Source organism: Micropterus dolomieu, linkage group LG10 (assembly GCF_021292245.1).
Source record: "Micropterus dolomieu isolate WLL.071019.BEF.003 ecotype Adirondacks linkage group LG10, ASM2129224v1, whole genome shotgun sequence".
NCBI lineage: Eukaryota > Metazoa > Chordata > Actinopteri > Centrarchiformes > Centrarchidae > Micropterus > Micropterus dolomieu.
In genome coordinates, this window is record NC_060159.1 from 8,662,342 (window position 1) to 8,686,987 (window position 24,646).

At 39.6% G+C, this 24,646-nt stretch overlaps 1 protein-coding gene across 2 annotated transcripts in view; it reads left to right on the forward strand.

Annotated features, from left to right (window-relative positions):
• The window catches only part of atad2b (ATPase family AAA domain containing 2B), a 74,324-nt gene that overhangs the window by 26,601 nt on the left and 23,077 nt on the right, over positions 1 to 24,646 (forward strand). The window contains exons 24-25 of one of the 2 annotated variants that reach the window (XM_046060556.1): positions 2,722 to 2,850; positions 23,203 to 23,928. In XM_046060556.1, coding sequence (XP_045916512.1) covers positions 2,722 to 2,850; positions 23,203 to 23,928 — 855 coding nt within the window. The remainder of the gene's footprint in view (positions 1 to 2,721; positions 2,851 to 23,202; positions 23,929 to 24,646) is intronic. The other variant, XM_046060557.1, reaches the window with a different exon arrangement.

The window sequence follows — 24,646 nt, forward strand, 5'->3', positions numbered from 1 at the left end:
ATGGGAACAGGCTAATTAACACACTTCCTTACATTGAACAAAGTGCCCATGTAATAGTGCTCTCACTTACCCGTGGAAAACGGTGTTTAAATATACTAAATGAAAATATCCAATAATTTATGTATCTTATCATGGCCGAGCTAGGTCCATCTGTGCACTTGCCAAGACAAAACGTGGCTTTGTGCAAGCATACCTGCACATGCAATGCACAAAATATTATTCTCACTCAGCTAGGGTTATTGTAAATAATAAAATATATTGATACACACTCTGAAACCATTTCAACAAGTTTTATATTGAAAACTACAAATACAATTGCCGTTTTGTTTGCACAAACAATAAAATAACAGCCAATACCTTGTAGAAAAAAGTGTGCATTCTCAAGATTTTATATTTTACATTAAATAGGTAGTGCAACAACTCCATGCACAATTACATGAAACCAAATAAGTCTTTAGAAGACAGTGATAGTAACTGCAATGAGCCCAACGACTGACGCAGAACAGCGTGTAGTGTTTTTACAAGAGCAGCTAACACTGAGAGCTTCAGTTTACAAGCTGTTAGCAAGTCAGACAGACAAACCAAAGCTAAAAGTTAACTCACCCTGCGTTCACTATAAGGTTATTTTCTTCAATCAAGTTTCCCTCAGCGCTCTCATAAAAACTAAAATACGACCAGACTTTAGAGTGACTGAAAAATCTCTGCAGCGCTGTCTTCTGCCGTGTTGTCATTGACCCAAAAAAACCCACGCTGCATACTGCAAATGCGCACCTGCTTCTGGGAGACTGTCGCTAACTTTGGTTGATGCTGGACAGTGTTTGCCGTGAGTTTATAATAGCGCAGTAACCAAACCCTGTTATCATGGTAATTAAAATGTGTACGGCAATAATAACCGTCAGGAATTTTACCATGGTTACCATTACATGGTTTATTGTTAAACCGGAAATTGTCTCATCTCTACACCCAGTTTCATAACTGGATCTAGGAAGGGAAGAAAAGACAGTGTCACTGTTGGTCCCTGCACAGAGTATATTGAAAGACTACTACAGTCGTAGTAAATTATACAATATACATTATGTTCAATACTTGGTAACCAAGGTTACAGAATCAGAAATAAGTCTAAAAACTAAAACTACATTGCTTTGATTCTTTTGTTGATTGATGATAAAGACATGTCCCTCCCTGCACTTCCTGGTTTTTGTATTTTCATACATGATAAAACAACCATTCTGCTATATAACAAACACATCTAAGTGCCTACTGCTCTCCCAATTAAACATCCTTCATCTTCACCAATTCAGAGAGATGAGCCAATCACGCACATTGTTTTTTAGAAATATTTTAAAGCTCAAACAAGTATTATGGGAACTGCACAAGAAGATCAACAATTTCTTCTAAAACACATTACAGTGTGCACAGCTCCTACCCCCTAAGGGCCTATTGACTTCTGACTTAAGCCACTGTGGCCTGACTTCCATGTCAAGTGGGAAACTTACCAAAGAGGAAGCAATTTTCAGAAGTCACTCTGTTGCTTTTGATTTTCTTTTTTAGCTACTAAAAGCACAGGATGCTAAATGAATATTGCAAGAGCAAAAGTCAACTGCCTGTGAGGAGGAATACAGAAGTGTAAATATTTCATCTTCCAGTCAAGGTCCCGTTGTAAAGCTATCAATTAGCCCAGCACTGCATGATGTCCAATTGCAGCAGTGTTCAAAACCCACAGTGCATCTGGGGGGATTCTCTCCCCCGTGACAAGATGAAAGGAGCTGTGATAAAGTTGGCCCAAAAATGAAATATCACTTGATGTCAGAGTTGAAATGTCTAATTTTCAGGGTCTTGCGTGTCGCTAGACTCCACTTCTGATTTTAATTCCCGTCACGCTCAAGCTCTCAGAGTGAAAAATTATACTGGATTTGATTTGTGTTGATTGACGTGTGTGTGTACCTAACACACCGTGTCACAACCCTTTCTTTTTCTGTTATACGACATTTTTATTATTGTCTGTCAAAGTCCCTTCATAGTCCTTTTGGTGTTTATACACTAGGGGTGGGAATCTCTAGGCACCTCGTGATTCGTTTAGGATTCAGAGGGCTGCTATAATAAAATGATAGACCGATGCTTCAGAACGAGGAGAGGACGCTAGCCAAGTGTTTAGTGTCATTAGTTCCATCCATCCATCCTTCGTCAACTGCTTATCCTGCATACAGGGTCGCGGGGGGCTGGAGCCAATCCCTGCTTACATCGGGCAAAAGTCGGGGTACACCTTGGACAGGTCGCCAGTCCATCGCAGTAGTATCATTAGCTGCGCATTGATATTAATAATGATGTGAAATTTTATTAGCGGTGGTCATTCGGCGGTGTGCCGAATACAAAGAGAGCACTGGTCTCTGTTATGTGCGTTATGTGAACGCCACAGACTATCCAGGCCGGACTTCCAAGTTCCTCCTTTTAAGTTCCGTCAACATTACGTTATCAATTAACATTTAGAAAATCATTTTTTGACATTTGTGAATCGATTCAGAATTGTCCGCTTCGCCATGCATCTAAGAATCAATTTCCCCCACCCATATTATTCCCACACACACACACTCACACACTCACTCTCTCTCTCCTTCCACCAGTATATTTCAGAAGTGTTTTCCCACTTACACACACTCAGTTGCACATGCACACACAGAGTGTTGTCTGTTGTCGGTAACTGATCCTTCGTGGGCACTGCAGACCTCCTGACGCCAGCTCAGCTGACGCCAGCTCCGGGAGCTGTGGCAACCAGAAAGCACCATGCTGCGGGAGAGGAGCAGGCCAGGAGCAGCACTCAGGGCGAGGCCACTGACAAACAGTGCACCACTAGTGAGTATTCAGACCGTCTTTCAGACCACACACTTGCATAATTGCTCCACAACCTGAACTTAAACAGGGTGGTTGATAAGAAGGACAAAGTGATCGTGCATATGTATCTTCACACCTTTATAGGACAAGGTAAATGAGTGGTAGTGTGTCCACTGCCACGGTACGAAATACACTTCATCATGCCACATGTTGATAAAAAATAGTTTTGGTAGATACTTTATTGAACCAATTTGCTTGTGAAATGGCGAAAAATGACTACTATCACTGAATAATATTTTACAATTTTGCTAACCACTTGTAAAATCATGTGCAATAGCTTTTTTGCACATGACCTCATACTGATTGTGCCTGCATATTTTTATAAAAAGAAATGCAGTTACACCCCAGCTCTAACAAATGCAGAAATAAATCAAAATAAGTGCACTTTTACCTTTCTGTTTGACTCACTCACACTCAAACTTTGATTCTCTGTTTCTCATCTTGTTTTTTAACTGTCTCTGACGCAGCAGCAAGCAGCTGTGTTGTATGAAAACAGTTATACCAGATGTATGTGGTGCCACACACCTGCATGCTCACACATACACACGCATACACATACATTTCTCCGCAGTGGGGAAGCAACACGCTGAGCAGCCTCATTAGCGAGACTGCTCTCTCCTAACCACTCAGAACATGACCATGCCACAGAGCAATTACATGCCCACCTGTGGCAAACGGCAGGTGCCTAAGGGTGAAGGGAGGGCCAGGTATGGGCAGGGGGGCAGACTAATGAGGCTGTTACCTGAATGAATCAGAGGTAAGCAGGTTTTACATGTAATCTGAAAAATGCCCTTTAGCTTCCACCTGGACAAAATAAGGAGGGTGAGATGGGCTAAAAGAGGCGCCTTCAACAATCTAGAAAAGACGGACAAAAGTGTTGAGGCAGGGTAAGCGGCATAACACATCCTCTGAGTGAAAAAATATTCACCAAACGTTGCAAATCACATGTGATGCCTTTTCTGTGTGACACAGCTTTATCTTACTTTATGGCAAATATGTGACATGAATTTATTTATTTGGTGAAGCAGTAAGCATTAATTATAATGGTCTGTTTGTTGTAGCCAAAGTTTTGATAGATGTGTGTGTGTGTGTCTGTGTAGTACAACTGTCTAACACAAGGTGGTGCTTGTCCCTCATGAGAGCCTCCCTAATGGAAACCAGGGAGATGGTCTCCTCTTGAGATGAGGGCCTCTGTTGGCCACCATCAATAATGTAATACTCAGGGCATGTCTCAAGCTCACTGCAGTTTATCTTGACCCGCTAAGCCAGAAGAAAACAGTTAGGTAGTGGGGAGTTTCATATTTAGACTGAATTGCTTAGTTACCCCCAAAAATAATTCAGTCCAGGGTAAGGTAATGGAGCTTCACTGAACACGTAACATCAGACTTGATTCAGTGGTTTTTTAAAGATTAAAAGATTTTTTGCTCAAGGGTAGAGATGTACTACATAGAATCTAATGCAGTGCAGTACATCAGTCACTAACAACAGCCTACATGCCTAGAGCTCATTCAGCATCTCTGGCAGTCTGAACAAAAACTGAACATGGCTCTTGAACTCATTTCAAAAGCCAAAAGTTCACAAATGTATGCTTTATCATTTTATCACATGATATTGTGCAGGTGTACTTAATAAACTCACATCGGGTGTACATTTTTAGGGCATATGTATTAGGGCCCCAGCTAACATTTAAAGTAAAACAAGAGTATAAATTAATGTTAATCAACTAATTGATTTGTTATGTAATCCAGACAGACCTCTCACCTATTTTTTTTTTTTTTTTTTTTAAGGGTGACAGCCAACAGTGGACCTGCTATATGCTACTTTTAGCTGCAGTCTTTATCTACAAAGCCAAATGTCACAGATGCGGACCACCAGTTTAGAAGCTCTTGGGAGAGTCGTTATCAGCCTCCACCAGAGGCTTAATTAATTAAGCCAACTCGGTTGATTAATTTGTGACTTCAGCAGCCAGCTCTCACCTGGAGCACCCCAGCAAGGCAGCTATTAGGCTAATTGATCACAGAGTCAGTCATGTCTGGAAATATGACACAGCCGCATAATGAAAGCGTAGTAGCATTGTAGCATCTGGTGGAGGAGATGCCAATATCTGCGCCAATATTGAAGAAATAATCTGTTCAGGAAATGGCACCCACTCCAGCCAAGTCATTTTGGGGTTGTTGGCTTTCCCTTCCTCTTCTGTGGAAGGTCGGGACACATGAAGGTTAAAGTTATCCCAGATCATTACCTGCAGGGGGAAGCCTATCTGGAGCTGTTTTGGTATCTGCAGTTCTATAGGGCTTTTATCTGGGCCACCTCTCTGTGTCTCCATCTATCCCTCTTTTCTGTTTGCCTAGAGCCGAGAATTGCCTGTGACATTCAGATATAAGAGAGAGTGGTGGCAGGGATGAAGTGCACTATTTCCAACCATGGAGAAAGTTACGTGAAAGGCTTTTTGAAAGCTAAGGATATTTCTGAATCAGGTGTTAAAAGCAGTGGTCGTGAATAAGCGCGGATGTTGAGATCTAGATGGCTGGGGCAGGTGCTGCCGCAGCCGGGTCAATCAGGGGTAGGAAGATGGGAGACTTTGCTGTTGTTAATGCGCAAGGAAGAAGGATGTGGTTTCCATTAGCCTGCATGGAAAGCTCTGTCATGGTTTCTCAGCTCCCTTGCCCTGTCACAGGCCTTCTTTCTATTCCCCTCCCCCTCTCTTGCCACTCCTCCCAGCAGGAGCTAAAAACCCAAGGCCCATTACCTGGGCCACAGCCCTGGGTTCATTTGTAGTGCATGACCACAAGGATCTGGTTCATATGGAGTGCCTTCCATTCATTCATAATTTAGTCCTCTCATTCATTCATGACTGTTTTTTGCAAGCTAAATCAGCTGTTTGTTGCTGTGACAGTTGGAAGGCATATGCTATCAATTGCCAACTACATATTAATGTCTGATATGCTGATTATTCTCTTGCTTTTCTTAAATGTCATACTCCTACTTAAGTGGTGTGCCACTTTTCCAGTTAGGCAAAAACCTTTCTCAGTCTGTTTTTTTTTGGCATGGTTCACCAGTGTTTTTCCACTGCAAGTTGACAAGCTTGTCCTTATTCAACTGTTGAACTGTTTGCGGAAGAAAAGAATAATGATGCGGGCGCTGCATAATGTGTCCTCTGCGTCACTCAACAGCATGCCCAAGGCAACAGCTCCCAGGCTGCATTCATGTAGATGGAACGCTGTGTTTTGCCTCTCCCCTGCCTTGTATCTCACATCACCTCAAGCAGACAGTGTCAATCCATCACAAGACCTTGATAGGATATTTAAAGTCATAATAAACATCTCTGCTTCCTTTTACCTCAGTCTGAAGTAGTTTCTGCGTAAGAGGATGGCCTGGGTTTTTGGTCAGGACAGAAGTACAACAGGCATGCAGGCAGCCTGTGACGTGCTGTCATGGTTACAGTGCATGAAGAAATACTGTAGGTTTAAAGGTTTTCCTTTTAACAAACACAAAGCACTGTTGAAGAAAATTCTAGTAACTTGATTTTCTCATCTGTGCCTTTTTCTGTTTACATTGACGTAGGACCCGCTACACTTACGGAAGGGAGAAGTTTAACCTTGAAGCAAATGTTTTTTGAAAGCTAACTGATGTCCATAATATCTGTCAAGTATTTGGTTTACCAGCAGCGCCTACACATACAAACCTATTTAATTGCCACTGTCGCTTTTCTAAAGTTCTGCTCTGTGTGCTACATTTGACACGACATTTCAATGAATTGAGAGTTGATTTACATGTGAAGTGTTTAGCTAACGGCATCTAAGTTCAGACAAGGTTAAAGAGACTTTTTTTTTAGTTTGCTACTATTTTTGCCTGTGGTTCTCTCACATTTTCTTTTCCATCCCTTCATCAAAATATTCCCACTTGCTTTCTTTCTTGATATCATTTGTTTTGTTCCAAATTTGAAAGTTTGAGAAGAAAATGAAGATCTAGGCTGGATCAACTAAAGGACAGAATTTGTTTGGCAAATGCTAAACAGGGTTGTCTTCAGTTTACATTACATGTACCCTAAACTGTTCTGAACGGCATCTGGTACATACTACAGGTGATGAATTGTATCTGGTTCTGCGGATGCAATATTTCTTCAGCTTCCCAGGGGATACAGTTAGAACACAGTAGTGGTCAACAGCAGAAAACAAAGCATCTTCCCTGAAACTGAAATGCCGAAGTTATTATTAGTTAATAGAACTGGACATTGATTCTCCCAACGCTAGTCTCAGCTACCAGAGGAAAACAATCTTGAGCTGCACACTCTGACACCCTGCAACGCTCACTAATAAAATCCATGCAAAGCCCTTAGTGAATAAGCGCTGAGTTTAAGCTGCCATTTTGTGGGCACAGATGCCTCTTGGATCATTGTGGCACCAAGCGTGAAATGAATGTAAAATCATCCATGATGCCTCTTGCTTCCATTTATTGTTTTAGGGTGCAGATGAGCTGATGACATGGTAGTGTCTCTGAAGATTCATTCTGTGTCTGTGGGTCTTTTCATTCCCAGCACATCACTGTGTATAGCTTAGTGTACACAATTGACAAGTTTGGGTGGTGATCCTCTTCACAGGATTGTAATGTTTATTACTGTGCAACACATATAACCATATATATTATTGTAAATAGCTTACGTTTCTGCCTGAAACAAATGAGCCCGGAGAGTTGCACTGGAATGATTGAGCATTGCTGCTCATTGCCTCTGTGCATGCCCAATGACTGCAAGCTGTGCTGCCTAAGGATGATAGAACGGTGATGGGAAGGGAGAGTAGAGTGAGTGAGTGAGTGAACGAGTGAGGGAGGGAGGCTTTTGAATGCTAGACAAAAAGAGTTATAATGCTGACAATGCCCAATTACGATACATGGTTATTGCTTTTTCAGAAGCTAGGTTTAGTGTTAGTGATACAGACGATGCCTGGATTAGGGCAAGGGTGAGCATGTAAAATACTGCCAACATGTAGGTGGTTATTTAATTGCTGTTTTTTTTTCTTCACCTGATATCAAAGCTTTGTAAAGCTTAGCAGCCTTCATACACTGTCTAAGTGCTGATTGACTGGTTAATTTGATGTCTGGACCTCAGGTGACACCTTCATTGTTTTGAGATTGTGTTTTCTTTCTAGGAATATCTGTCCATCACAAATTACATTCAGAGTGTTCCATGGGTGGTAGAAAGGTTTGGATTTTCACAAAGGATTGGCTGGCCTGTCATTCCAATTAAAATGGATCTGGTGTTGTGCTTTCTATGATAATGTGTTTTTTTTTTTTTCTCTCTCTGTTTATCTCCAACAGTAAATAGCAGCCCATCTTCTCAGCATTTAGGCTGTACTACTGACAGAAAATTATACAAGGTCTCCTGAGCGTTTACTCTCATTGTTTAGTTTTTTTTACTTTAGTGCAGTCGATTAGTCAATTTCAGTAAACATCAGAAGCTACTAAACGCAAGCAGCCTAATGTGGTGCATTCCCTCTCTCTGCTTGGTTCTGATAAGTTGTAATTGACTGGAACAATTGCACAAACATGATGCATTAGTGCTTGATTAGCTGGAATGACTTATGGATTTGTTGGTGAAATCCAAATTATCTTTTGGACTTCATGCACTACTCAAAGAGAACTTGATGAAAAGTGAACTGGTATCTGTTTCCCATTAAGATCCCCCTTTTATAACGTGGTCAGCTTGTGTATTATTGTTTACACTTGAATGCAGTGATATTTTGATTGTCCAGTTACCAGCTGTCTGATTTAATATGTATTACCCGCCATATGCTGGTAATCTCACAGGAGACATCACACTAATCACTATTCTCTCAGATTCTGTTGTATTGTTTTGTGTATTTTGTGGACATATGCTTTAGAAATCTTAATTGAGTAGTTTTAGATTTGCTCCATTGGTTTTGGTTGGTATTGATACTGATACTGTTACATAGTCTTTCCCAGAATAACAGATAAGCTAATGTCTACATGTTTTGTACTAGAGATTAACTTTCCTAAACACAAACTCAACCACCCATGCACACAGCTCTGGGGACTCTTTAAGTGATGACCACATTAACACGACACATCAGACCACCATAAGAATAGTAATGTGCGCCGACTGGGTTTTTAATTACATCAAATTACTCGTAGAATTGCACTTATCCAGGCTAATCGCCTCGTCTCCATTAAATCCAGAGATGAGATGCATTTTCTCTCAACATAGCTGCCCCTTTCCAGCTAACCACTCATTAAGACATATCCTGAAAAGTCGAGGGCAGTTATGTAACTCATCAGCTCTCTACTACTCAAGTTAGACCTGTGGTTGGTTCATTATTAATTTATCAAACTGTCTTATCTGTGTCGGTTACTAATGGTCGCATTTTCATGCAGCGTTAACATAGCACATTTGAGTAAGAGCTTTTAATTATTTTAGTTCTGCTCTTTGTTGTGGCACCATAATACCATACTGGGGTCTGTGTAAGAAACACTTGGCTGTAAATTGCTCTTTCTCTCAGACCTTTTCAGTGACTTAAGTAAAGCTTTATTCTCTGATCAAAGCATTAATCATTCTTCCATTCAGTGAGCTGCAAATATAACTGCGTTCTATTTGTATATGCATCCATACATGGGCGCCTTTTACAAATGCCAATCCACTATAAACTATGATCAAACATTAACATGCGGTTGAATTAACATCTCTCTGGAGGTTTGAACAAAATTTGAACAAACAGATTTATTGCAGAGCTTTTGTATTAAATTGTATCACATTGTAAGATATCAGGACACTGACTTTTCCAAGTCCATTCACTGTTGCCCAGTTATTGTAGAATATTATGTGAGGTAAAAACTACTGAAGGCTATTTGTTTACATTTTAATTGCCGTTGATACATTTTGGAATCCTAATTAAATTTAGGTTTTGCATGTTGGGAAAGATCTGATTTGCAAATCTCTCTGTTGCACGACAGTATTATAGTCATGGAAATTGGTTTAAAGTTATGAAAAAGTTTTGAAATCTAATTGTAAGATAAGTGTGGGAAGAACTTACATTGCCTCTGAAAATATTCTCATTGTATAACAATGTGTAGATAATCATCTACTCATTTTAATATCACTAGTAAAAATGAAGAATTTTATATTTGCTATATCCTGTAGGAGTTTTATCAGTGATATTGCAGGTAGCAACATTGTAATACAATTGCCTGCCGTCCCACCTGCTGACCACTGGTTTTTATTGGAACAAAATGTGAATTGTGTAAATGTAAATATATAATAATTTAGCTACAGTCAAACATGATCTGCTTCTCCATGGTATTTTTACTGCAGAAAAAAAGTCAAAGCTGGACCAATAAAGAAACTGTAACAGTGAATGCATAGGAACTCAGTTTGACACCTTGAAAAGACCATTCAGTTGGTAATGGCAAGCAAAAAGTAATTTGACAGATTAGCAGATCAAGAGCACAGTGCCACTTGAATTGCCTGCCTGAGCTAGACAACTTATATACTCAGTAAGAACATTTTTATTGAGAATAAATATTAATACAGGTTTTCATCCTGGTGCCAGGGTCTGTTTTGATCACTGCGGGCAGAATTGTTGAATCAGCAAGAGCAAGAACTAATCAATAGTAACCCTCTCAACACCTCAGAGTCGAACACCAACTGCACCATGGGGCGGTTTGAGTTAGGATTAGCCTTTGTCTAGACACTGTCTAGTAAAATTGCAATTATTTAGTGGAGGGCCCACCATACAACCAAACAGCATTATTCCTTGATGCAGTTCATAACAGTAAGGAGTCCATAATCTGCATTCTTGAACAAGACTTCTAGATAATGGGTGTTGTAGCAGCAAAGAAAAAGTTTTACTCACTGTCTTTACTAGTAATCTGTGATGACATCATGACATTACACATGTGACTGAAAGAGACCTAATTTTAATATATTTGCCACCATATAGTAGAGTCAGTGTATCTTTAAAAATGATCCAGTAAGGTGTCTATGTATAGCAACAAATCCCTGTGTAAACAGTTTTTAATTTAATATCTCTTTTCACTGAGTCCTATTATTATACAATCCCTTAACAGACTCAGAGGGTATCTAATTGGTATCGAATCTAATCAATTAAGCAAGAGTAAGAGTTCTGACAAAGTACAATGGCTATCCTTCACAGTGAATGTGATACATGATCATGGCTTTTCAGCAAGTCAGCAGAGTGTAAGTAAAAATCCATCGTCAACCGCTTATCCTGCGTACAGGGTCGTGGGGGGCTGGAGCCAATCCCAGCTTACATCGGGTGAAAGGCGGGGTACACCCTGGACAGGTCACCAGTCCATCGCAGGGCAGTGTAAGTAAACAGAGCAACTTTATATTCAGGAGTAATCTAAAATATGTCTATTAAAGGTATACAATAAGGTGTTTTTAATTGGTTGTTTGAGTCGGTAAAGTTAATATATTTCTGAAGCTGTTTCAATTTTATGGATGTTAGAATGTAAGAAGCCACAACTAAACTATAGACTGCTGCCAGGAAATAGCCACTCATTGCAGTTGGCAAAAAAGCTCAAATGTCAACATGGGAGAAAATTAGCACATTTTACTTCACTGTTATCATATGGAAACATAACTGCGGCTTTACAGGTTCTAATCAAATGGAACATTCAGCCATAAGCAGGAAGGATAGAGCGTGCTGTATGGTTTTGCTCTAATTCTCCACTGACCTCAGGGTCAAATAATCAAATCCCCATTTGTTCAGAGTATTTAACTTCAGTGTTACATTTAACACAGTTGCTAGCTGTTGGATATTGTCATTCCCCTTGGAGGTGGATGCTCTCCTTCACAAAGGGTGTGATAACTCGTACGTCAGTCAAATGAGCCAACCGGTGCACATCTCTGTACCTCATGGCTCCAGCCTTACAGCTTGTCTGTATGCATGTTTTTGCTGGGGGCGACAGACCTTTCCCCCAGAAGGCTTTCATACCCTGCTTTGTATGTACGTGTGTGCGTAGGCTGACATCTTCAACAGTACTTGGAGCTGCTGGTGCATTAGAGCATATCTGTCTTCTCAGAAGAGGGCACCACAGGCACCATCATCCCACTGGCCATTTACTGAGCAGCAGAGGGGAGACGGACAGAAATAGATAGATGCTCTGACTGAACTATGTGTTCAATTCCTGCACCTTGTGACTGTAATTCCTCTTTGTAGTAGTACTGATAAGCAGTGAATACATAGTCATCCCTTCAGTGTGTGTCACACAGTTTGACATAAAATTTCTCACTGTCTGCTGTCCATTCTTTAGTGATTCTTATTTTCTAAACTAGTGACATTAAGTGCTTTCTTAGTATAGTCTGACAACTCAAAAGAGCTCTGTGAAATGGCTGCATGTGACAAATATTCCAAAATGAGAAAAAAAAATCTGTACTTGTTAAATCACGGTGGCAGATTTCATCCATTAAAGGTGATGGCTTTTAGTTAGGCTTTTAACTTTTCTCCATTATGAAACATTCATGCTGACTCCGTTCTTACATGACAAGACTTGCACATGCATGCGTGAACACGAGATTGTTTAGTAGAATTATGGCTGAATGAAATTGTCTTTTGTGGTCTGGGTTGCACCAACTATGTGTAAGTTCAAAATAGGCTAAGTTTGAACTTACACAAACTTAAGTCGGAGTTTACGTGCTGCTAAGGTTTTAAGGGTTGCACCAACTGAAATAAGTCCAATGTAGACACAAGTTACAACTTAAATCTTACATCTAGTCCTTCCTTTGTAAAGTCCTCCATAAAATAGCAGAGTAGTTGTCATGGCGCATCATTTTTAAGGGGTGGTGACTGGGATCAGGAGGAGCAAATTATACCGGGCTCTTCTGCGTAACCGAGCGCACACAGCCTAGATGACACCTCATTTTGGTTAATGGAGCAAAATGCAGATCACAGACTGGTTAAGTTATGAAGGTATGAATTGAAAATGTAGTGAAATTAAGAGTAGATTACTGGCCCAAAGAAGATACTGGATTAAAGAGTAAAAATATAAATAATAAAGGAAGACAATGACTTATTTATTTATTTTTCAAATTTGCGTTACTTGTAACAAGTTACTACCCACCATGCTGCAGGCGCCCTCACTGCTGTCTTCAGGTAGGCTGTAATAACAACAGCACAGAAGAAAAGTCTGTAATATTGAGGCACTTAGCTGAACCTGCCTCCAGCAAACTTATTTTTTCTCCCTTAACTTTTTAGCACCTCCTTTGCGTTGTGTCAGATGTTTTCTATAGACCTACACGATTTTTGTCCGCGTTTCAACTGTTTAATTATGTCTTATTACATTACATTGATTTTGAAATATGAGGGTGACATGTACCCCCAATGTATAATGGCTCCTACGTGTATATAAGTTGCATGTTACAATTTCATCTGCCCGTTACACCCGTAACGAACGGTAAAGTATAACACCAAAATCTGTGACCTTTCAGATTCTGTGACTAAACCCAAACGACGATGTTTTCCTAACCATAACCCAGTACACTGGCGTCTGTTCCGCCAGTGTATGAATGAGTGTGACTGTTAATTTCCGTTTGAGCACTTAGGCTCAGTGTATGAATGTGTGTGACTGGTGAATGCAGATGTAGTGTAAAAGTGCTTTGAGTGGTCGAAAAGACTAGAAAGGCGCTATACAAGTACGGAGCATTTACATTTATTTTTAGTACCTAAACCCAACCAAGTACTTTTGGTTCCTAAGCCTCACCAAACTGCAGCCGCTTCACATCGTCAACAAAACCTCTGGCGCTTAACTTCCCATTTGGGTTACAGAATCTGATAGGTCACACATTTTGGTGTCACACGTGTACCGTTAAATTACGTCTATGTAGTTAATGGTTTTACCACTCAATGTCACTGTTGGACTAGCTGTAGATTAAGGTTTCATAGTTATCACCTAATCCTAATTATTTGTCCTTGTTTACGTACCTTTTTGTTTGTGTTTTGTTGCTACTTTTAGCCGTTAGCCTCTTCAGTATTGCAAAACGTTGATGACAAAACCGTAATAAACTGTTAAGAATGGTGCAGTTCACTGATTGGCCATGGGATGTGTAAACGTCATTTTCTGCGACACTGTTTTGATTAGTATGGACTTTATGCCAGAGTAGCTAAGATGGACCTTAAGTCTCGGTGGTGTAACCAAACATCAACATAGCTTAAGGCTCAAATTAACTAGTTTCAACGTATTGTTTGGAATAGTAACTTAAGGTAGAACTTACGTATCGCTGATGCAACAGGCTGCTGGTGTTAGTACTATGTTGCCAGGCAACAAGTGGCGATTCCAGAAAGAATTTGGAAAGAAATAATTTAAGCATATCTTCCTGTAGAGTTAAAACTTTTTCTTTCTACATTTCTATTTATGTACATATTGTACAAACAAGATATAACTTGTTAGTGAGCTTTAGGTGAGGTGCTGGTAGGCAAATCATTTCTTACCTTTGAACAGAGCCAGGCTAGCTGTTTCCCCCTGCTGCTTTATGATAAGCTCATCGTTTTTTTGGCTCTACTGCCATATTTAGCGTACATGAGAGTGGAATTGATCCTCTCGTCTAACTCTTGGGAAGAAAGCGTATCAGTGTATGATGTCTGTGAAGATTCTCATTCTTCCAGGTCATAGTAATTCAAGGAAGGTTGAGTCAAGGGAAACTGGACTCTGTTGAAGAAACTTGACTTTTTTTCATCCAAGAGGCTTCTTTAGTACTGAGTATTGTTGTCACGATACAGGAATTTCTAACTTCGAAACCAATCAATTCGAAATCAATATTCAATACCATTTTCGATACCACAGGGGAAAATTGACACATTGATTAAATTACTGAATTTAATTACTAAATTATCTAATAAATATGAGAAATAAAGTGAAGTTAATAGTACTGTGTGTTAAGCAGAACATCATCAGTTAATTTACTTCTGACCTTAGTCAAAGTATTTTCCAATCAACTGAAACTATGCTGTCTGAGATTCCTCAGGTCTGACAGCTCTGAGGGGGATTAGCTTAGTTTTGAGAATTACAAATGTCTATTGGGCCAACAACAGGACAACTGTCTTATCAACAACAGTTTATTGGCCCATCTTGTTTAATGTTGAAAGGTGAGATGTCTCCAACCTCTCGAAGTTCTAAATGGAGGTCGGAGTTTAGGTCCTGCTGGAGCTTTGCTCAGTTGGTTTTGTTAGCACTTTCAGTTAGCGCTGCTCTCTACCATCGATTACAAATGGGCTTGCTTATATCCTTTGCCAGCATCCAATCAGAAGTGACGATTACTAGCCAATTACAGCACAGTAGGGCGGGATTTGTCAAAAATGCAAGGAAAAAAGCAACACAAATCGGCACTGCGAGCGAGAGGCTACGTGTTAATTGAAGAGATTGTTAGAGTGCGTTTTCAGTATCGATACTGCAAAAAATTAGTAAGAACATCAATTTAAAATCAGTATCGATATGTATCAAAAAATTGATTTTTAACAACACTAGTTCTGAACGACTGGCGGGAAGTACCACATGTGTATTTCCCATCATGTTGCACGATTCCTTAAAACCAAGCAGGGTGGTGTGTCAGTGTAGGCTTTTATGTGAGAGAAAGGGAGTGAAGAAGGGAAATGGGAAGCGAGCATCACAGCAATTGAGGGAAGTGACTGATCTCCTTCATTTCAAGAAGCAAGGATGGGATCATTTATTGATCTGGACATTTCATTAAGTGTCTGTGTGAAGTGTCACATCAGGTGATAAACTGCTGTCTTCCTTTCATGACCTAGAGACCCTGAGGCCTGTGTCACTGTGAAAGCCTTTCTGGCTCTCTTTGTCTCCTTCTGTGTTTCCCATGCTGTGTCTTGTTTTCCTTTTGACTCTTCTTTTGCATACTTTCTAACTTCATAGTTAAAACTCCCAAAGCAGATGTTCTACATGCTGCCGCTGAGTTGCATTTTTCAGTGTGGATTGATACTTAAATTAAGGCATAAAATATGAATGGAAAAACACAAATGAAAAGGAACAGACAAAGATCTGAATATGTATAAAACTGTTGCAGTTAATGTTAAGGCTGAAATACTTGCGATAAACTGACATTAACCCGTAGATGAATAGAAGTCATTTAAAATTCAGCTGGGCTTGATACTGGACTGATAAAGTGTCTTCATTTTACCTCCACCTGTACTTAGAATTTCAGATGTAGATGTAGACTTGGAGAATGATATTACTACCTCAAGAGAGCAAAGGCGGCATATAAAAATCATTATTTATACATGGCCAACATTTACATTATATTAACCTTTAAATGGGTTCTTCTATTGACTTGTGTTTCAAACATGTCCCATGTTATTTTTTTTATGTGCATCTTTCTAAAGACAAAAATTTCTAAAGACAATTTTAATTATTCATTTAGTTTGAGTCATCAGTAACCAATGAATTGGAATTTTTTCAACAGTCGTGGCAGGGGATATATAGCCTTTGTGCTGTGTTAATTACATCTCAGTGGGAGGATTCAAAGAAAGGGATAAAAGTCTAAAATCCCCAGGGAGGGATATAGTTGGAGAAATATATTTTTTAAGAATACATTCTAATTGCCTATACTGAAGCAGTGTCAGAATTTAGATTTGTTACATTGAAGATGCATTGAGCCTTATTATCAACCCTTAATTTTTTTGGACTGTTGGTTAGACCAAATAAGCAATTTGAAGATGTCACTTTGGGCTCTGGAAAATTGTGATGAGCATTTTTCACAATTTCTCGACATTTTATAGACTTAAAGATTAGTCGATTTATCATGAAAATAGTCTGCAGATTAGTTGATAATGAAAATAATCGTTAATTGCAGCCCTACTTATGTGTAATGTTGACGTTAGGTGTGTGCAACCTTCAAAAATGCTTTTGTAAAAGTCTGTTGTACTAGGTTGCTCTTAATAGGATATTAATTTTTGCCTTTTTATAAAAAAAATTAAGCATTCAAGTACAAACAACATAAAAGCACTGAAATCTCATTCACACACTGATGGCCACATTCATACACTGATGGCTAACTGTACATCAGAACATTCATACACTTTCACACACTAATCAATCTTGTCAAAGCCAAAACACCTTCATGCGAGTGACATTAATTCATGTCTAGCAGTTCAATCTAATGATGTAGATTGTAGACAGTTTTGCCTCGACTATAAAATCTCCAGACTTGATGAATGACAAGAATTTCAGTTCTTTAAAACTACTGAACATGTTTAGAAAAAAGCATCTCAGCATGTGTAACTCCAAGCTCCTCCCTGTCAGTTGCAGGTGATGAGAGCAGGGCGGATCAATACTTCATTAATGTTACAAGATTGAGGCCCCAACTTTAGTCGATTTCAATGAACCAGGGTGACAAAAAGCTGAGTTGGATGCTGGGTTGTGCCTGTGACCATGCACGCAGCGGGTCTGCATGCGAGTAACTGCACTTATATACGTAATGTGTGCTTGAGCACGCACAGAGCCTGTTGGTTACAGTGACCTGGCAGGGCAGCAGATCAGCTGTCCTCATCTCCAGATTAAAGTTGGATTTGTTCCATAGGTGTTTTAATTAGGTTGAGACCAGGGCCTTCTCAGCATTTAATATTTTGTACGTCACAGAGCTTGAGGGTGGTGATGGCTTATTTGTAGCATGTAGCACACCTGTATGGAAGCACCTGCATTTGTTATGTTTCTCCATTTGTTTATCTAGGTTTTTACTTAAATTTTTATATGCATTCTTTACTGCATAATTTCTTGATAATTGAATGAGACATAATGTTAATTATCTTTTCAGTAACAATATTTTAACACATTTAAGTGATTGTAAGTCATTAATTTAACTGCTAAAAAGCTCTGATATAGTCACACACTTTAGTCAGTAATAATTTTAATCCACCTTTTCACTTGAACCAACTTTAAAATTTAATCACATTGCTTTCATATATTGCCAGAATGGCTTTCTCTTACACACTGTTTTATATTTTTCAGTTTGGAGTCTTGTAAGTCTGCTTCAAATCTAAGCTAAGATCTATAGCACTTCATTTTGTGACTAATGAATTGGATACCGCTGCTACTAATACGCACATAAGTCCCCATATGGTTATTAAATTACACATGTCAACACACCCCAAAAACATATTTATACTCGCACATTACACATTTTCTCTTTTCATTTGGACCCAAAACGTCGTAATATATTTCCCAGCATGTGTCTACTACCTCAATGTTGGCCCAGTGTCCTAAATGTGAATTCATAGAGGAGAATTAGAGAGCAAGCATTCTCTGAAGGCAAGGAAAATGTTGTTCATTTCCATGGAAACACACACTCTATGCCCCCACACACACACACACACACACACACACACACACACACACACACACACACACACACACACACACACACACACACACACACACACACTCTCACTCACACTCACATTTAAACTGTGCACACACACACACTCAATAATAAGGAGGTAAGTAGGTTAGTAAACAACAGAGCATCTGTCCAGGTTAGGAGAGGACTGTCTATGTAAATTTGGACTGATTTGGGCAGACTAGCTGACTCTCCAGACCAGTGCCACTGAAGAATGTTGACACATGTCCATGAATTACCTGAGTTTAGAAAGGGCCTCTGTTCTGAAATGAGTTTGCTCATTAAGATGAGTGGTTAAATTCTAAATATCTCTCACAATTAATAAAGGAAGACCACTCAAAACTAATGACTTCTGAACTGCTAAGGTGGATTTAATGTTTTGAGCTTGAATATTAATTAGATCATCCAAATGGCTACAGCTTTCATGGGTATGGTGTGTTGTCACAGTTACATTTTGAACATAAAGCATTAATCTAGTGTTGCTATGCAGAGAAGTGATCACCAGTTGATGGCGTTGAATTACTGTACGTGTTCTGATTTTAGCTTTCCCACTCTCACACTAATTGTAGCAGTTGCATTAATTGTTACTCACATCATTGAGAGTGATAATCCACAGTAGTACGCAACTGCAACATTGTTGTTAAAATATAGGCCTCGGCTGAGGACTGAGATCAGATTTACAATTTGTAAATGGACAATGTATTTGAGAAAAGAAAGGGGAGTGGGTCACAATGTGATGATTACATTTCAGTTATGTGTAGAGTGTGTCTGAGTGCTTTGGTTGGAATATGGGGAAGCTTGAAGCCTTAGATTCAGATGATATTTTTACTGTATGCTCATAGGTGGATTTTGGTTCCTTTGGGCAGAGCAAGGCTTGCTTTCCCCCCTGTTTTTAATCTTTGTTCTAAGCTAATCTAAGCAGCTGCTGGCTGTAGCTTGATATTGTACAGACATGACAGTGGTATCAATCTTGTCATCTAACTCTTCAAACGAAAGCGAATAAATATGTTTCCCAAAAAGTCAAACTTTTTCTTTTAAAGAGGGAAGAAACCTCCCATGTAAAGGTTAATCAGTCCAATAAGTTTGTCCTAACACTTAATGTAGACAGAGTGAACGGATTAAGAATCTAAACAGTAGCAGCTTAGACTGATTGCTCGATTTGTTTAACTAGCTTTGGGATATACAGTAAGTATGAGTTAGTACTGATGATGGTGTGAGTGGCATTGAGCCCACAGAACTATCATACCAATCTGTCTGAGATGGGTACGCTTGCCTTTATGTGCTTGTGTGTCTCACAAGCCTATACAAGTAATAAATAGCCTACACCATATAGGTTATTGGGCATAGGGTACTTCTAAGGATCCTTGGATGGCCCTGCTATAAACTGTACATTGAAATGTATCAAGATAATACCGACAAGGCTTTGGGGCTTTTACTGATTTGACTGTGCTATAGACTCTGTAGATCTTTCTTGCCATGTATACCTATGGGAGGTAAAACTTCTAATGTTTAACAGAGTGTGACAGTGTAAATAAAAGCTGTCAGTTTTTATTCCAAGTTTTATTCTATAGCTTTATACTAAAGAATATTTCTTTCCTTTGTCCTATCTCCAACACTGCACGTGACTTTCTGTTGGTGAGCTGTGATCTGATTACTAAATACTAGGAATTATTAAATGAAGAAATCAGAGGCACTGATTCACAATTCCACCCAAAGGCATTGCCAGAGTATCCCGCTGAATTGTCCATCAGTGTCACTGGACTGATTTATTTATGTAATACTTGCTGGTACGGCAGTCTGGATACTCATCTCCTGGGGCCTTTTGCTCTCAAAAGCTGCATTTGTCCACATACACATACTCACTCACTCTCTCACACACACACACACACACACACACACACACACACACACACACACACACACACTTTTCTGACATGTACGTTTCATAGCAGCTTGAAATATTTCTCCCACTGCATGAATCTTGTATGGGTTAAGCACTTTTAATTATTACAAAGTCCTCTGGTTCTCTTTTCCCTTCCTTCTCTCCCCCATCAGCATATCACCTCTCTGTGGTTGGCTGTTCATGCTCTAACAATTTCCATGCATTATTAAAGAGCTGACTATGATGAGTCATTTGCTGCCATTCTGTCTCACCTTTTCCTCCCTTAGTAGCACACTTCATAGCTCTGATGGTGATACCTGACCTCAGTAAGACCTCTTACTCTGGCTAGTCGATTGTTTTGGTTTGAAAAGTCTGTGGACAGTATGTATCCAGAAAGGGTTAAAAGGGAAAATGGGGGACAGCAGAAAATTAGCTCCTGTTCTTTGTTTTTTTTCTTTTAGAATAACTTTGCTGAAGTTGGTCTTTTTTTTTGGCTGTGTTTTGATAAAATACATAATATAAATATATATATATAAAAAAATAAAAGAAAACTTTGAGCAGAAAAGCAATGTTTTCTGTACTGTATTTGAAAAGAGGGAAGCTATGACTAATTGCTGGACGTTGCAAAGTGACAGTTCGAAATTAAATTCAAATTCTGAAGGTTAAATTAAAGAATGCTGAATTAAAACTGAGCATTCTGACAATATGAGAAAAACACATGTTCACTCAGAAAGAGGCGTAATTGATGGGATGCCAGGATTCAGAAATATCCACGATGCCTGGCAGGTTTTCTTGGTCTTTGTACTTGCTCTCTGCCTGCTCGATAGCCTACCCTACAGCTGTCTCCTCCTTCCAGATCAGATTAGGAGGAACTAAAAAACCAAAGCTGCATCCCACTTGAAATTTTACTCTACCCTGTACCCATTTGAGAGAAGCTCTATGACAAACTGGGCATGATAGCCAGTGGATAGGCTACCGATGTGTCTCATTATCTTTTTAAACCTCAAGCTCTGGTGGCAACTTCTACAGGGAATACTGCCCAGTTCCCCTTCTATTGTTTTTAAGTGTCCTAAATACCAGTCTGTGTAGATATTTGAGGGAGACTAGTTGTCCTTTTCTGGGATGTGCTATTATTAACTTGTGCATACAGAAAGCTAGTTGCTGTCTTTTAAAAGGTATCCTTTGTTCCCGTAGCGTGATGACATACATCATCAGAGCAATGTTTGAAAATGTAGAAATATTCTAATTTGAGTGCAGTGAAATTTTCAAGGCAGCGTTTCAGCGCATGCCAGTGAGAGTTTAGGGTAGTGTAATCTTTAAAAAATGTCCTTGAAAGCGTGCGTGATGAGATATACCCAGACAGAGCCACAGCATAAACACATGTGAATAACAGTTAGGATAATTGTACAGCATTAGCTGGCACCAAGTGTTCCCCTCTGTGTTGTCTGGTGTGCTGGTCGTGGCTGACAGGAAATGCGTGGCTGGTCATTAAAACGGTCTCTAGAGAACACAGTTACTAAAGAGGAGGGTCCTGAGCCCATAAGTAAGCACTGGTTGACTATTGATCGCTCTCCTGTCATGCTTGTATGAAGACTAAATCCAACTTTAGTCTGATTGTTTTGTTGTTCCACCATTGGGAATATCATGTTTATGTTCTACCTTCCTTTAATCTACCTACAGTGGGGTGGGGTTGACAGGCAAGCAACATGCATGCATATCATGATTTCTTGTTAGTTTGCTTATTCATATCTTTGTGGGGAATGTGGTGCAGATACAGATTATATAATTGAGACCTTCTGTAGTATCATGGCAAGAGCTTTGCTCAAAACATAACATGATGCTGTCCAGACCATTTAGTCATTTGAGAATAAGGCTGTCATTGATTCCGTGTAAGAGTTGGCAGATATAGATCATCCCAGTGGCCCTTGACAGAATTATAATGGATAGGATTTTAATGACTCCATTGTGACCTGATGTCCATATCCACATTTGAAATCATTTACACACATGCACACAAATATGGGACCTTTTCAAATGATCTATTTTTTTCTTTTTGAGATAGTTATTTTATGAAAGGATTACTGGGTTTTTTTCTTTCTTTTTTTTTTTCCTTCTTTTTTTTAATCCTGCTGTTGCTCCGAATTATGCAGTTTCAGAAGCTGTCTGATGTGACTTAACAGATGATGAACTGTGAAGGGCTTTTGGTTCCAGACCCCAAAGGGTTTCTTTTTTTGGGGTTAGGGTGTGCTCACTGACAGGTCATGGTTATGCCACTCATTGTCAGGTTCAAACGCTTGTATCCTGAGGAAACTGACTTGGTGGTGGTCCCTATGTGTTTTCTATTTCACACTCTCTTTGAGTGTCTGCTCTTCTCTTTGATTTGTTGCCCTGGTATGTATCTCAGTGTCTGCTTGGGAAAAGCAGTAAATGAAGGCAAATGCCTTGAAGTTTCACTGCATTTAGCATTCTTACTTGCTGTGACACTTACTGCACTCTCAGAGAGCAGGCTTTGGTTTTCCCCTTCCTCTTTAAACCCCAAGCACCATCTGTTGTCATTTAGTGTCCAACATCCATGATGTAGAAGGGCTGCTGTCTCTGTCTGCCTCTCTCTTGCAATCTTTGTCACCCCCTGCCTGCTACTCTTTGGAGACTGACATGTGGCCTTCCTCTGTCAACTTACAAGCAACGTTATAATAGGAAGGAGATATGTTTTATCTTTTCTAACTTTTAAGATACTGAGAAAATGTATTTTGCCTGCAATTAAACTTCAGAAACCTGTCTCGCCCTGCTTTTTTCATTTGCCATGGAGTGGATCTAATCTGTGTGTGTGTGTGTGTGTGTGTGTTTGTGTTTAAGAGGATTGGAATTTTAGTTACTTAAAAAGTGTGGTAGGTGTGGTTAAGGGCTATGTATGACTTTTTAAGGTTATAAAGTATTTGAATATTAATAAGAATTAGCTGCCTGAACAGCCAGACTTTTTTGTAGTTTATTGTAATTATTGTGAATTTTGAATTTAAAAGGTTCCCTCCTTTCTTTGTCTCTGTCTCCATCATAGATCATATAAAGCGCAAGTTTCGCCGGCGGCCATCTTGGGGGCGGGGCATCATCCGTAAGAAGAAGAACTACAAGAAAGGAACAGAAGAGGAGGAGGAGGAGGAGCCCGAGGCAGAAGTGGAAGCTGCAGGGCCCAGTGACTCGTGTTTGACGCAGGATGAGGAATCATCTTGTGATACCACAGGTCCCCAGCCCAATGGCCACCATCCCCATGTCTCCTCCACAGAGGAGGAGAGCTCCAATGAGCCCCCTGTTGAAGCTCCCGTCCAACCTTCAGATGCCAGTGAAGCCCTAGAAGAGCAAACACCTAAGGAGGAGCCAACAGCCAAAGATGCGGAGTCGGAGAACACAGAGACCCACAGTGAGCTGCGTTGCCTTGGTGGCAGTTCTCAACCCAAGGCAGACGGGGATAGACAGGCCAATCAGGCAGACTTCCATCCTTTGATTGAAATGTCCGAGGCCCAGCCTAAGCACACAGAGAGTCTCCTTGTATCACAAATGGACTGTGTGAATGGAAATGAGTCAATGGACAGCCTAGACTCTCAGAGCCTCAAGATAAGCAGCGAGGTTGAGAAAAGGACTCCTCAGAGCATGGCTGAGAGCTCTAATAAGCCAGAACAGGAAGAGCACAAAGACAACAATAAGAGCAACCCAACTCAGGAGCACCCTCCCCAGGATGGGAGAGCAGCAGTAACAGAAGATGTTGAGGAAGATCAAGATAAAGAAGGTATAAAGCTAGAGTTAATGATCCAGATGATTATTATTATTATTATTATTATTAGCACAATTGGTAAATTAAAACGTTTTTTTCTACATCAATCTTAAGTATTTAAAAAAAAATCCTTGAAAATGCAAATATACAGCAGTTTTTTCTTGGAGTAAATGTAACCTAATTAGCTTAGTGCTAGATATGCATACTAAAATAATGTTTTGCTGAGTTTTGTTAAAACTCAGAAGGGAGTTTTCAACTGAGAAGAGAGGGGTGTAAGTTCTCAGCTACTCGTTTTGGGCTCTTTATTTTACTTGCTAATCGTTTGATCTTTACAGTAGAGAGTTATGCAAGTTAACAAAATCTGTTCCTTTTTACACATTTGACAAAATTTGTTAATTTTTACACATCCAGTCAGTGCTTTGCCCACCACTTAATTATGATGATAAATTACCTTTTTGATTACCATCCAGCTATTCTGGTTTGCACTCAGTTTAGCTTTTAAAATAGAGAAGGCATGAATAATGCAACATTAGTAATACAGAATTTAAAAATGCTATCCCCTGGCTTAGCACATAGTATATTTCAATGGAGAAACTCTAGGGGCTTGAAATAATGTGTACCATTGTAGACACTCCACACCTTCTGATATGTATCCTGAAATGTTTATGAAATGTCTATGAAATATTCACAATGTTGCCTGCCTGCCTCCCCCTTCCCATCTCAGACTCTGCCA